At 41.4% G+C, this 14,946-nt stretch overlaps 1 protein-coding gene across 4 annotated transcripts in view; it reads right to left on the bottom strand.

Moving 5' to 3' along the window:
- CMC1 (C-X9-C motif containing 1) overlaps window positions 1-14,946 on the bottom strand; it is a 76,634-nt gene that overhangs the window by 679 nt on the left and 61,009 nt on the right. For all 4 annotated transcript variants that reach the window (XM_082848560.1, XM_082848559.1, XM_082848558.1 and 1 more), the window contains exon 3: window positions 2,725-2,815. In XM_082848560.1, coding sequence (XP_082704686.1) covers window positions 2,725-2,815 — 91 coding nt within the window. The remainder of the gene's footprint in view (window positions 1-2,724; window positions 2,816-14,946) is intronic.

The raw sequence follows: 14,946 nt of genomic DNA on the forward strand, positions 1-14,946 counted from the left end.
GAGGAAAAACTGTGATGCATGAAGAAGTACAAGTAGATAAGTACCACCATAGCAGATCATGTGCAGGAGAAAGGGCATGAGATGCTGGAATGGGGAGGGCCAAATCATGGCGATCCATTCATGCCCCACTGAGAAGTCAAATCTACCCTGAACGGGCACTGTTCACAAAGCAACTGTAAGATCAGTTCTGTGCCTTAGATCGGGGGCCCCCAACCCCTGGGCCACGGACCGGTACTGGTCTGCGGCCTGTTAGGAACTGGGCTGCACAGCAGGAGGTAAGCGACGGGCAAGGAGCAAAGCTTCATCTGCCGCTCCCCATCGCTCGCATTACCGCCTGAACCATCCCCTCCCCGCCCCCACCGTGGAAAAACTCTTCCACGAAACTGGTCCCTCGTGCCAAAAAGGTTGGGACCACTGCCTTAGATGAATCTGACAGCATATGGCAGATAGGCTAAAGGAGGACAGCAAGGGTGTCCAATAAATAAGCTATTACAATAATCCAGACAAGAAATGAGGACCTAAGCCAAAGGAAGCACAGTTCTGATGAAAAGGATGAAGTGGATCTGGGGGAGAATGAGGAGATGAAATCAACAGGAGATCAGGAAGATTCTAGATCCAAGACAACTATAATTCACAAAGACACGAGGCAGGAGTCAAAGGAGCTCAGTTCAGTTTCGGACCGGCAGAGGGAAGTGGAGACATGCCATGACCCATAGGAAGCAGCTGAATTCCATGGGTGCAAACTGAGCTTTCTCAGATTTAAAACGGAGAAGAGAACCTGGGGAACCAGCTTTAAGGAAGAGGTTAAGGAAGAAAAGGTGGAGAAGAAATAGGTAGAGATGCCGAGGAGACAGGAAAGAGCTTAAAGAGGGAAGCCAGATGGAAGGGACTTCCAGGGGCTTCCAGAGAGGAGTCAAGTATCAGAGAAAAGATGGAACCTCCCGGAAGAGCAGTTCCAGTGTCGTGAGGGCAGAAGCCAGACTGCAGTTTACTGAAGGATGAGTGAGAAGAGACAGGGAGAAATAATAGAACACAAAACTGACTCAGGGTGTCACCAGGCGGAGATGAGAGAGGGTAGTGGCTCCACCCATGGAATGTTGACAGTAAGTAAAGCAGAGCCCCCACTCAAGCAAAGACAAAAAAGCAGTATTTCTTAGAGTATGTTGAGACTTGAGGTCAAGTAGAATTCTTCCTAATAGCTCTCATTTCTTTCCCACAAATGTCAGTCACTCCTCTTGGTTTGCTCCCCTCTCTTCTAAGCAGTTACAGCCTCCCCCTGCACCCCAGGATGGACTGGGACCTGTTATCTTCTCCATCTCGAGGGGGCGAGAGATGGCAGGATATGCCAATGATTAATATCCAGATAACAAAAGCTAACAAATAACACAGACAAACTTTTAAAAAGAGCTAACAATTACTGAGTACATAGTATCTCCTAAGTGCCAGCGCTGGGGTGACGTGTTTCCACATGAGGAAGAATCACCCCACCTGACAGTGAGGACCCTGCATGGGTTGCAGGGGGAGCTACGCCCCGGGGGACCCAGGAGACACCAGCTCGCTGCCTTCCGCACGGTCCCTGCTCCTGGCTCCAGTGCTGCCCTGTCCCAACTAAGAATAATGAGTCCCTATGATATGATGACTGAAACTGAGGTGTCAAAATCCTTCAATCAATGTACAAAAGGGAATTTAACAAATTCAGTCACACAAATGTGAAAGAGGTTCATCTATTCATTCAACATCTCTTGGCAGCTCTAGGGACCAGAACTCTTACTTCTCCACAGTTAAACACTTAGTGCAGGTCTGGGCTCATAAAAAAGAGCAGCTATTAGAATTGTTTATTGACTTGAGCAAAGACATGCGGACTTGGAGTATGTTTCCTCATCTATGAATGTAGAGGTTCAGTATTCTAAAAGAGTCTATAAACTCATGTGTACATTATTTGTTATCAAAAAAGAAAACAATTTAAGGTTCAGATAATCACCACATTTTATGTAATTGCCTAAGAAGTATCAAACAATCCTGACACAGATGCTTCACAGGCTAGGGGAGCAGAGTACAGAAGGAAGTAAGGGTTCGCCAAAACTAAGATCTCACGGACAACTACCAACTCCCTACTCACTAAAGCACTGTATCCACAACACTGCCTGTCAATAATGTGGGTGATAAAACATGTGGGGAGATGAGCAGAAAGCAGCTGCATTCAAAGGCCTCTGCATATTTTTACTTTAAGATTCAAGGAACTACAACAGAATATCAGTGAACATGATATTTAAGAATTCTTCTTCAAAGTAATTTAACTTCAAAAATCTAAATTTACCTTTGTAGCCTTCATTTGATTTATTGCAACTCTCCTAGAAGTTAAATTACATTAGTCCAAAAGATCCCAAGGCTGGCAAAAGTACCTTTTCATTAGAAGAGATAATATATTCTATTTTCTGTTCATGAAAAGGAATTTATTACATCATATGAAAAATCATGTATTTTAATCAGATAAAATACTGACAAACACACAAAACTTGAAAAGACCCTTCATAAATATGTTGTATCGTTTTTCTTAGAAGAATCTTTAACAAATTAAAATTTTAGACTCAGCCAACTATATGACAAATTTGGTGGGGAGAAGTAGAGATTACATGTAATGAGTTAAATAACATACTCTTATCTACTACACATACTACACACACACATATACACAGGAGCACAAACGCTGAGGTAACTACTTACTAAGCAGTTAGACATTCTTTCAATGCAGAATTTTCTTTGCGGCATTTTACTACCATAAGGATTCCAGAGTCCTTGCAACATTTAGTGAAATCTGAAATAAAAAATTTGGAAGAAAAAAATGACTTGTAATTACATCACTGTAATTGTTAACAGCTCTAAAATATTCACTCATTTAACATCTATTACCTAGACTGTACTTGGCTCACAGGACATGCTCCACGAAAGACGTGTACATGGATAAAAGGCAGAATAAAAGTCCTTTACTCTGTAGATTTGAAAGGGGGAGAGGAGACCTCTGAGGTGAAGAGTGAAGGGACTTCACAGAGGCAGAATGTAGAGAGTAAGTAGGATTTCTAATTCAGACATACTTCATTGTACTGCATTTTACTACTGTGCAGACACTGCATTTTGTTTTTACAAATTGAAGGTTTGTGGCAACACTCCTTCGAGCAAGTCTATCGGCACCATTTTTCCAACAGCATTTCCTCACTTCATGTCTCTGTGTCATATTTTGATAATTCTTGAAATATTTCAAACTTTTTCAGTATTAATATAATTGTTACGGTGACCTGTGATCAGTGATCTTTGATGTTACCATTGTAACTGCCAACACAGAGAAGATAGCGAGAGAACTGGAATTGGAAGTGGAGCCTGAAGATGAGACTGAATTGCTGCATCTCCTGATAAGACTTGAACAGAGGGGAAGTCGCTTCTTATGGATGAGCAAAGACAGTGGTCTTGAGATGGAATCTACTCCTGGTGAAGATGCTATAAAACTTGTTGAAATGACAACAAAGGACTTAGAATATTATATAAACTTAGTTGATAAGGCAGCAGCAGGGTTTGAGTGGACTAACTCCAGTTTTGAAAGCAGTTCTACTGTGGGCAAAATGCTATCACACAGCACTGCAGGCTGCAGAGCAATCATTCATGAAAGGAAGAGTCCTTCGATGCAACAAACTTCATTGTTGTCTTATTTTAAGAAATTCACCCCAACCTTCAGCAACCCCACCCTGATCAGTCAGCAGCCACCAACATCAAAGCCAGATCCTCCATCAGCAAAAAGATTACGACTCGCTGAAGGCTCAAATGATAGTTAGCATTTTTTAGCAATAAACTATTGTTTAGTTAAGGCATGTACATTCTTTTTTTGGACATAAGGCTATTGCACACTTTAATATAGTGTGAACATAACTTTTAAATGCACCAGGAGACCAAAGAATTCGTGTGACTCGCTCTATTATGATATTTACTGTATTGTAGTGGTCTGAAACCAAACCTGCAGCATCTCCAAGGTCTCCCTACAGAGAAAAAGAGTATATTCTATGGATGAACAACAAGGTTCTACTGTATAACACAGAGAACTATATTCAAAATCCTGTGATAAACCATAATGGAAAAGAATATTAAAAAAGAATGTATATATATGTATAACTGAATCACTTTGCTGTACAGCAGAAGTTAACACATTGTAAATCAACTATACTTCAATTTAAAAAAAAAAAGAGTATATTCTAGAAGAAATGAATAGGAAGAGTAAAAGGGGAGTTGTGTCCAGACACAGGCCTCTGGGGGCCAGTTTCTGTGTGTCTTCTGATGGCATCAAGTTACCCTCTTTCTTTCACACAACCTGCCATGGTCCTTCACTTCTGATAATAGGGCTCCCATCCCATTCCTGAGTCAACTCTGAAATGCCCCAGAAAATCCAAACGGCTTTCTATCACATTTCCATTCTGGTAGTTTCCCTTTTAAATTGTACTGGCCCCTTGGCATCCTGCCTTCTCAGGACCACCAAACCAGAAAACCCAGGTGCCAGAGGCCAGCCACAGTGGGGCCCTCTGCTTCTCTACTGGGTCTGCTTTGGGTCAGACCAGGTCCCTCCTCAGGACAGTGTGTGGGGTTCCCCTGCTTGGGCAGCAACTCTCCTGAACTCTTCTGGTCCTCCTATCCACTGGGGGCTCTAGTCCCAGCCCCAGCCGCCTCCAGTCTGTAACCAACCATGTCCATGTCAGACCTTAAAATATGACATCATCCTCACAGAGAAGCTGGAGAATAGCTTTTATAACTCTTTTAGTACAAAATTATCAGGATTCCCCTCTTTTCTTGAGCTCTGTATTACCCTTTCAGCTACTAAGAAATAAAATTTATAATCATCTTAAAGCAAGTAGGTAATTTCAGGAGTCTCCATGAAGACACAAAATATGTAACAAAAGTGAAATTTTAAACCACAAGCAAACTGAAAATGATTGAGATTTGTAAATGCACAAGAAACTCCTTCGAGGGGCTATGCCAGACCAAGAGGCCTATGGCACGGACGTCCAAGTCCACTGCACAGTCTGCAGGATGAGGGGCGATGGGAGTGAGGACAGCTGATGTGGGAGAGGACCTGACTTCAAACGGTGTGCGTGTCTGGTCACACACAGCGGGGCAGGGATGCTCCAGCTCAGAGCATAGGCTCCTTCAGCTTGCTGTTCACCAGTCTCAGAACTGCCACTGTTTACTGAGTCCTGAACCGAATCAGGCATCTTTTTCACTCAACTACAAATGTTCTTGTCATCTCTTCACTGATGAGCTGGGCACGTGGGCCAAATCAGAGCAAGGGGACTTCCTGTGTCCTTTGATGAGGATCCCCTATGACTCAAAAAGGCAGAGCAGACTTACAATCAGCTCGTTCTCATCAAAGGTCCTGAATGGGGGGCCACAAGGTTATTGAAAAGTCCACTAACTTCCACTCTGGAAAGCCATTAGCATCCCTACATATGAACTGCTCTTCGTACAGCCTGATGTTAAGACCTGCCTTTCTAGAGGCAAGGGTTATGATCCTAAATAAGAATTAAGACAGGAGCAACCCTCAAAGGGAATGTGAACATAAAGTTAATCCAGAAGTGACTAAATGTTAGATGGTGGTGACAAACCGTGGGCTGACTCTTCACAGCTTCACCATCACTCAGAGACCTGGATCAACCAGCGCACTCAAGTATCATCTACAGAAAGGTCATGAGCATCATGAACTTTACCTCATGAACATATGCTAGTTGACCAAACCCCAATCCCTTGCAGGAAAACATGAATACAAGGGCTATTACCAAAAGTACACTTTCTGAATTTAACACACCCAATACTTTTACACTTGACAAATTCACAACAGAAGGCTTAGGCATTGAAATATGCTAAGATTTGTTTTCCCTAATATGACTAAAAATGTCCTCAAGTAGGGACCTGACTCCAGATAGCATTTATGTGTTCTGATTACAATAAAGGCACAGTCTCTGTATTTTCACACTTGTCCAGATCTCTTCAGGAGTAACTGTGACTGGCCTGAAGCCTCAAGCTGTTTGTAAGGTTTCTGTCACTTGTTTAGCAACAAGATTTTAATGAGGATCCTTCTTTCAAACCACATTAGCAAACATTCATATAACAGTGATGTTGCCAGATTCCTAGGATGGTATTCTGAAACAAGCCCAATTTAAATCTCTTCTGTCTCTCAATATTAAGTGTTAAAGAGCTTGTATACCTGTATATAAATAAATTATTCACCATTAAAGACTATGAAAATGAACTTTCATTCACTTATGTATATCTTAAGGTAATGCAAATAAATATCAATAAACAGTGAGAGAGATGATTAAAAGTTATTCCAAACTTTAAAGAAATGTGCTTAAAGATAGCACTCAAGACTTTTTTCTTCAAAATATCAAGAACATGAAATTCTATCCTTCTTCTGTAAACACTCATTTCTCTGAAAGAAACCACTTAATAAATAAACTATGGGTAAAAATATTCTGTGGGCATGATAAAATTTGGATCAAGTGAAGCTAGGGAAAACAGAAAGACATAAAGTCTTCTCCTATTAGTCTAAGATAATGGGCAAAATAATCATACTGTGATTAAATACAAGAAGTCCATATAATTTCCAGTTTATATAAGAAAAAACTTGGGGAACCTCCATATAAAAGCAGTAAGAGAAAGAAATGGTTTGGAATTCATTGCTTTTCACACATTGAATTTATAGAACTTCTGAATGTATTTTAATATTTAAATAACCACCAATAATACAGTTTCCTGATTAAGCCAAGGATGAAGGGCAAGGCTGTGCGTGGGAGCAGAAACGCTTACCTTCCATACGTTTCATTTAGTCAGTTTCAAGCAACGTATTATTTTGCAAATGCAGTCATACAGGTAGAACTAAAGCATTCAATGAGAAATGACAATTTAAAAACATACAATATTAAAAGAAGTAATTCCAATGTTTCATATCTCTGACCAGAACCACTCCTTTTATGATTCTACTAACTTATATTTTCTAAAAAATCCTGAGCTTATGAATTTTTTACACAACCATCTTTAGACATAGCACTTACTTCTAACTTTCTAGTACTTTTATTTCCTCAATCAGTAAAGTACTTACAGAGTACCTATTTTGTTTCCAGCATTACAAAAAGCAGAGCTCTATTTGGGTACCAACGTAATTTAGAATTTTAACATATAAGCTCTGTGTAATATTTCCATGACTACACCACCATCTTGATGGTTTCACTTTTAAATCTGGAACTTCAATTTAATCTAAAGGAAAGACATTTAGGAGGTCTTGCTTATTAAAGAAATGTAGTAGGCAGATTTTTAAATCACCCTAAATTCAAAACATATAATCAACTCTACAACTGGAAATCTTACACATCAAACGGCTTCCTTATAGTGAGCTAGATAATGAAAACAGAGATGTACTTGATACAATGTATAAATGATCTGTTGACCAGTTACTGAATCAGAAGAGGTTTTTAAATGATACAATTTGGGGACAGTCTAGGTAGGTGTCAACTTTTCTTAAGATTTCACTTCAGACAAAGGTGTCTGTGAGTTTTAGATTTACAACAGAAATTGAAATCTAAAGCTAATTTTCCCAGGAGAAGCTATCTTCTAAGTGAAGACCTGTGTGCAGAGCCTCCTCAAGCTGTGGAGGCAGAGGGCCCTGGGTGCTGAGCTCACCAGCGTCTCGTGCAGGGGTGAAGACCTGAACCAAGGCATGTGTCCTCTCCCTCCTAATGGCTGCTCAGAGAGGGCAGCCATGGCCACAGGCCACAAAGCACATTATCTATATAATCAACAGTATTTCATGAAGTTCATGGGAAATAGTTTGTAAACAGCTCTGACTTTATGAATACATTTGTTTATAAAATTTAGTAACGAAACTGTAAGCGCTCTTCACAACCTTTGAGTCCATGATACCAGTAGTATGGCTTCTGGAAAGAATTCAATCCAATTTAACCTACAAAAAAGCCAAATATTATAAATAATTCTAGACTGAATGAGAAGCTACTTAGGACATGCTCAATTTAGTTGCAAAAAGTGTATTAGTGAGTATCTGCCAGCAAACACTGTAACAACAACAAAATTCCATAGACAATTTTTCAAGAGATCCATAAAACTAACCCTTCAATGGAAAACATAACACGCAGAAGCCACCTCATCTTTTATGAGACACATTCACTGAAACACTGGTTTCTTCACTGCACTCACACCTCAAAATGTTTCTGTTTCCAAAGGTAAATCAAAAATACTGGGGCTTCCCTGGTGGCACAGCGGTTGAGAGTCCGCCTGCCGATGCAGGGGACATGGGTTTGTGCCCCGGTCCGGGAAGATCCCACATGCTGTGGAGCGGCTGGGCCCGTGAGCCATGCCTGCTGAGCCTGCGCGTCCGGAGCCTGTGCTCCGCAACGGGAGAGGCCACAACAGGGAGAGGCCCGCGTACCGCAAAAAAAAAAAAAATACTGTAGGTGGGAAATCACCAAATCATGCCATCACCTTAATGTTTAAGAAGAGATCCAACTGCAAATATTTCATTTATTTTTTTCTTTTTTCTTTTATATTGGAATATAGTTGATTTACAATGTTGTGTTAGTTTCAGGTGTACAGCAAAGTGAATCAGTTATACATATACATGTATTCATTCCTTTTCAGATTCTTTTCCCATACAGGTTATTACAGAGTACTGAGTAGAGTTCCCTGTGCTATACAGTAGCTATACAGGTCCTTGTTGGTTACCTACCTTAAATACAGTAGTGTATATATGTTAATCCCAAATCATTTATTTTTTTCTTAAGTTATCAGAGTAGAATGAAAAAGAAAAAAGTCACTTACATTCCTGCCTCATAATAGTAACAACAACAATAATAGCTAACATCGTACTCATTACAACCCAGGCACTATCCAATGAGTTAATTCAGGCTTTCACAGTTATTAACTGATTCAATAAATTAAAATTTAAAATTTTTTCAAATATTCTTTCAGTACTTATCCCGTAGGCTCATAAAATATCAGTCATTCATTCATTCAACAAACATTTTCCAAGTACTCACTACACGCCCAGCACTATGCTAGGTTCTGTGGTTTCCACGCTGAACAAGACAGAGGGAACCAACAGTCCCTGAGGAAGATAGACAATTAAAAAGCGCTACCAGGCGAGTGTGGTACCCACTCAGACAGGGGAAGGCAGGGAGGGTGCTGTGGAAGCACTAAATTGGGACTCCAGACCCATCCAAGAGGGGCTTACCATCCTTGTAAGCTATGATCTACACTGAGTCAGCTGGTGGACGGGAGGTAGAGGAGGACAGGCATGTACCACTATGACCAGCAGGCAGTGCTCAATGTTTAGGCTTTGTCCTGAGGGGAATGGAAATCCTTAGAAGGGTTTTACACAGTGAAATGGCACCATCAGATTTTCTTCTGCAGAGAACTAGAAGAGCTGGCAGGGAGGCAGGAGTGGGAATAACAGGGAAACTGGTTAAGATGTGAGTACAATAATCTGAGCAAGAGATGGCAAGGGGGTAAAAGGCAGAGGAGTAGAAGCATCAGTTCAGGGGGTAACAGACAAGGAGTCAGGGATAATGCCTACACCAGGAGTCCCCAACCCCCGGGCCGTGCCTGTTAGAAACCCGGCCTCACAGCAGGAGGTGAGCAGCCGGTGAGCAGCGGGCGGGCGAGCAAAGCTTCATCTGCTGCTCCCCATTGCTCGCATCACCACCTGAACCATCACATCCCCACCCCCACCCCCCCACTGCCCCCCAGTCCATGGAAAAATTGTCTTCCACGAAACCGGTCCCTCGTGCCAAAAAAGGTTGGGGACCACTGGCCTGCACTTTTCACTGGGAGCAGACGGCTCAGTCTGATGACTCAAAAACACCAGAAAAGAAACACATATGACATTGTTCTGTTTTGGCTGCAGCCCGTGGAGGGAGATGGGGAACAGACGAGGACGAGTTTCAGACACAAACAGCTGGGGGACCTTTGAAATATCCAAGTGGACTCTCCAGAAAGCACTCAGCTCTACAGGGCTGAGGCAAGTTGGAAGAGACTGTTTTGACAGTAGTAACTTATTAAAAATAATGAAAAGTAAAGAGGCCCTGGGTAACCACTGGGCTGCCCATATTTAAGGGTCAAGCAGAGAAAGAGAGGAGACTGGAAGGCAGAAGGACCTCGGGGCATCACAGAAGGCGAAGGAACCAAGACACTGACCCTCTGTATAGAGATCAGGGTCCACTGGACCCAATTTTAATTTCTGAGTTTCTTTCATGAGGAGCTCTAACCAATATTGTAAAGATATTTCATGATTTTCATTTTTTCTTAGAGGCCTTCCATAAAATCACAGAAAACATATTTTGCAATACAATAAAACTCATTTCTATCTTGCAATTATCATATAGGTTCATTGCATCTTTGTATAAGGCTAAGACACAATATAGACTCTTAATGATCTTAATGAAACATTTTACTATATTATCATGATCTTAATGAAACATTTTACTATATTATCCTAGAACTTATTTCATCATGACTCAGCAATTATTCCCAACTATGCTAAAAAAGGCTAAAATAATATGAAAACAAAATGATGGAATCACCTAGAAAAATGATGCCACAGTGAAATAAACCTTCATTATTTTATCAGTTTTCTTATTGTACTGCTTGATGTATTACATCATCACTCATGAATACATAAAAGTAGTCTTTTGGTTTTTGCTTTCCTTGAACACAGTTGAGATTTGAGATTTTTTTTTTCACTTTCTGATTATGTTAGATAGAATAGCCCCCAAAAATGTCCAAATCCTAATCCCTGGAACTGGTGAATATGTTAGGTTACATGGCAAAGGGGAATTAAGGTTACTAAGCAGCTGACCTTCAAATAAGGAGATTATCCTGGATTATCCAGGTGGGGCCCAAGTAATCACAAGGGTCCTGGAAAGTTGAAGAGGGAGGCACAGATGAAGAGGAAGAGACGTGATGATGGAGGCAGGGTCAGAGGGAGGTTATCCTGCTGGCTGTAACAATGGAAAAAGAGGAACACCAGTCAAAAAACTGGGTGCCTTGTAACAGACTGAATGTTGGTGTCCCCACAAAATCCATATGTTGAAACCCCACTGCACCCCCACTACCCTGCCACATGATGGTATTAGGAGGTGGGGCCTTTGGGAGGTAGTTAGGATGAGATACGGTCAGGAGGGTGGTATCCTTATAAATGGGGTTAATGTCCTGATAAGAGTAAAGGGAGAGAGCTGGCTTGCTCTCTGCTCTCCACCATGTGAGGACACAAAGGTATGCAGCCCGGAAGAGGAACCCAACTGTGCTGGCACTCTACTCTAGGACTTCCAGCCTCTAAAGCTGTGAGAAATGAAGTTTTGTTGTTCATGAGTCCTCCATTTGTTATTTTTGTTAGAGCAGCTCTGCTAAGACAGGCCTCTAGAAACTGAAAAAGGCAAAGAAATGGATGTTCCCATAGAGCCTCCAGAAGGGAATGCAGCGCTGCCAACATCTTTTTTTTTAAATTATTTATTTATTTATTTAATTTTACTTTCTTTTTTGTGTGTGTTTTTGGCTGCATTGGGTCTTAGCTGCAGCGTGCGGGCTCTTCGTCATGGCACTCGGGCTTCTCTCTAGTTGTGGCATGCGGGTTTTCTCTTCTCTAGTTGTGGTAGGCAGGCTCCAGGGTGCGTGAGCTCTGTAGTTTGCAGCACATGGGCTCTCTAGTTGAGGCGCACGAGCTCAGTAGTTGTGTGGCACGGGCTTAGTTGCACCGCGGCACGTGGGATCTTAGTTCCCCAACTAGGGATTGAACCTGTGTCCCCTGCATTGGAAGGCGGATTCTTCACCACTGGACAACCAGGGAAGTCCCTCTGCCAACATCTTGATGTTAACCCAGGAAGACCTGTGTCACACTTCTGAACTACAGACGGTAATGTGACAAATCTGTGCTGTTTTAGGTTACTGAATGTTTTTAATTTGTTACAGCAGTGATAGTAAACTAATACACTGCCTATAGTAGAAGAAAGAAAACTGACAAAAAGATGATTCCCACGTATTAGATGAATCAGAAGATGAATGTGAAGAACTGAAAGCAGCACTCCAGACTCTGATGATGGTGGTGAAATGGATCCATAAACACAACCACAGACCTTCAGATGACAGTATCCCAGGTGAACTTTCTCAAAATCAGGACCTGATGAGTAAATAACATACTTTAAAGGACAAAAAGGAAATATGGCATACTCACCCCATCAGTCATTTGACAAGAGGGACATCTCATGCACATGGCGTCCTGTAACAAGAACCTGTACATCCCACGTGCTAGGGACACACGGCAGTGTTCTCCCTCATCTTTTATGCTGAAGTATATGTGACCCAAATGCCTAAGGCTGGCTTATGAACAAAGATGACTAGAAGGAAATAGTATTTATGGGATGTATAAGTCAAAAAACTAAAAAAATTTGAAATTATGGAGCAAAAAGCATGACTATCCTCTCGTCAAAAAAAATTAGTAGCCAAAAAATCAAAGTTTTCAAAAACGTATTTTATGGATGCAAGTATAAGAACAAGGATTGCTGGTGCAGGGGGACTGACTGGAGGTGTGTTGGAATCTGGAACAATACTGACAAGATAGGTGTGTTCCAGGTCCACAATGAATTAGTTTCATTCAAACACATTGTATATAAAACTTCGAGTTTTATGAATATGAATTTCAAGTATTAAACTTTCATAACAGGGAAACAGAATAAAAATTGGGACTTGCTATGTTTAATTATTATTAAAATTTCTAAGGTCACTCTCCCTTTGTTCTTCCGTAAATTTTTTTGAATATGATTTTTAAATATAAAAATAAATAAATAAAATGTATCCACAAATGACTATCTTTTCTGGGACAGTTTGGGTTAAAAAAGGCATGGTCAGGCTTCCCTGGTGGCGCAGTGGTTGAGAGTCCGCCTGCCGATGCAGGGGACACGGGTTCGTGCCCCGGTCTGGGAAGATCCCACATGCCGCGCAGCGGCTGGGCCCGTGAGCCATGGCCGCTGAGCCTGCGCGTCCGGAGCCTGTGCTCCGCAACGGGAGAGGCCACAACAGTGAGAGGCCCGCATACCGCAAAAAAAAAAAAGAAGGCATGGTCATTATTGCTGAATGCTAAGATGAGGAGTGAAAATCACCTATTAGTTTTTATGTTAACATCTTATGAAATTCTGCTGTCCAGAAATATCTTTGATTCACATAAGGTCAGAGAGAGGATTAGAACAAATAAAAATCATTGCTCCTTATCACTGATGCATTAAACATAGCTTTTATTTCCAACTTTTACTTCCAGGACAGTTATTTCTTTAATCAAGTGTTCATTAATTACAAAATAGGGTTCCTAACTTCAATGTGTTTATAATACAGTGATAGATACACAAAGCAATTCAATAATACCAAACAGTTGTGTCTTCACTGGGTAAACTTGGGTTTGTAACCCTCTAAACCCTGCACACGTGGCTACCAAACAAGGTTTGAAATGTGCCTACTCCTAATTTTGGCGTTCTGTTGGTATAAAAGACATACTGGATTGTGGGAGCTTAGGATGGAAAAAGTAACATAAACTACCTTGTTCATAGTTTTTATATCGATTGCATGTTAAGTAGATAATATTTATTTACTATATAGATTAAATAAAATATTTAAATTACTTTTACCTTTTAAAAGTAATGTCACATTTAAAAAATGTGGCTACTATAAGTTTAAAATTATAAATATAGTTCACGTTATATTTCTATGGTCCAGTAAAACTTCCTGCAATGATGCAAATGTTCTCTGCACTTTCCAATAGTGTAGCCACTAGCCACATGGGACTACTGAGCACTTGAAATGTGGCTGATGCAACTGAGGAACTGAATTTTTCTTTCTAATTAAGTTAGTTAAAGTGACATGTGCAGAGTGGCTGCCATTTTGAACAAGGCAGCCCTGGAGATGTTTAGTTCCCTGTACTTCAGGTGAGTCGCAGACAGGCAGCTGGTGATGAGCTGCTCAGATTCTTTATCTCCATTTACTGGAATGGAAGTTCAATGGGAATAAAATGTGATTCCGACCAGGAGCCCTTAGTATGTAGCACTTGGAATGAGATGATCTCTGTTTATGGAGAACAAAGGGCAATAATACATTAATGCTGAGCCGGGTCTATATCTCCATTACAATAAACTGTCTTATTTCAGGTGGCCTTTTTTTGTTTTTCCATTTCCTATGTGATTTCCTGATTTTTTTCTTGCAAGGTATTTAAAGATGTTAATAGCAATAGGAATAAAATCAAAATAACAATGGCCACTGAAATATACTATTTATTACACCAGACAAGAGTACTTTGTTTATTAGCTCATGTGAATTTTTACAAATAACAGATAAGCACTATTATTATCTTCATTTACCAGACAAGGAAACCTGAGCTTTGAGTAGGTGACGTCACACATTTCCAAGACACACAGTGTGGCAAGGACTGGCCTGGAGCTAGGCCTCTTTAATTCCTGAAAAATACTTGTAACGACTGTAGAATCCCACTTACTCCTTTCCACAATCAGAACACAGGAAAATCCTCCACACCCAGCAGAAATTCCCGGGGTCACAGGAGAGCTGTAAGCCCCACCAGTCACCTCACATGAGGTCACAACTGGGACCGGGAAGTGAGTGGGGATGCCTCAGCCCCTCCAGTCACCACCACAGGGAGAAAAAAAAAAGCTACAGGGCTTCCCTGGTGGCGCAGTGGTTGAGAGTCCGCCTGCCAATGCAGGGGACACAGGTTCATGCCCCGGTCCGGGAGGATCCCTCATGCCGCGGAGCGGCTGGGCCCGTGAGCCATGGCTGCTGAGCCTGCGCGTCCGGAGCCTGTGCTCCGCAACGGGAGAGGCTACAACAGTGAGAGGCCCGCGTACCGCAAAA

Source organism: Leucopleurus acutus, assembly GCF_964270905.1.
Source record: "Leucopleurus acutus genome assembly, chromosome: 10".
In the NCBI taxonomy this organism is placed as follows: Eukaryota; Metazoa; Chordata; class Mammalia; order Artiodactyla; family Delphinidae; genus Leucopleurus; species Leucopleurus acutus.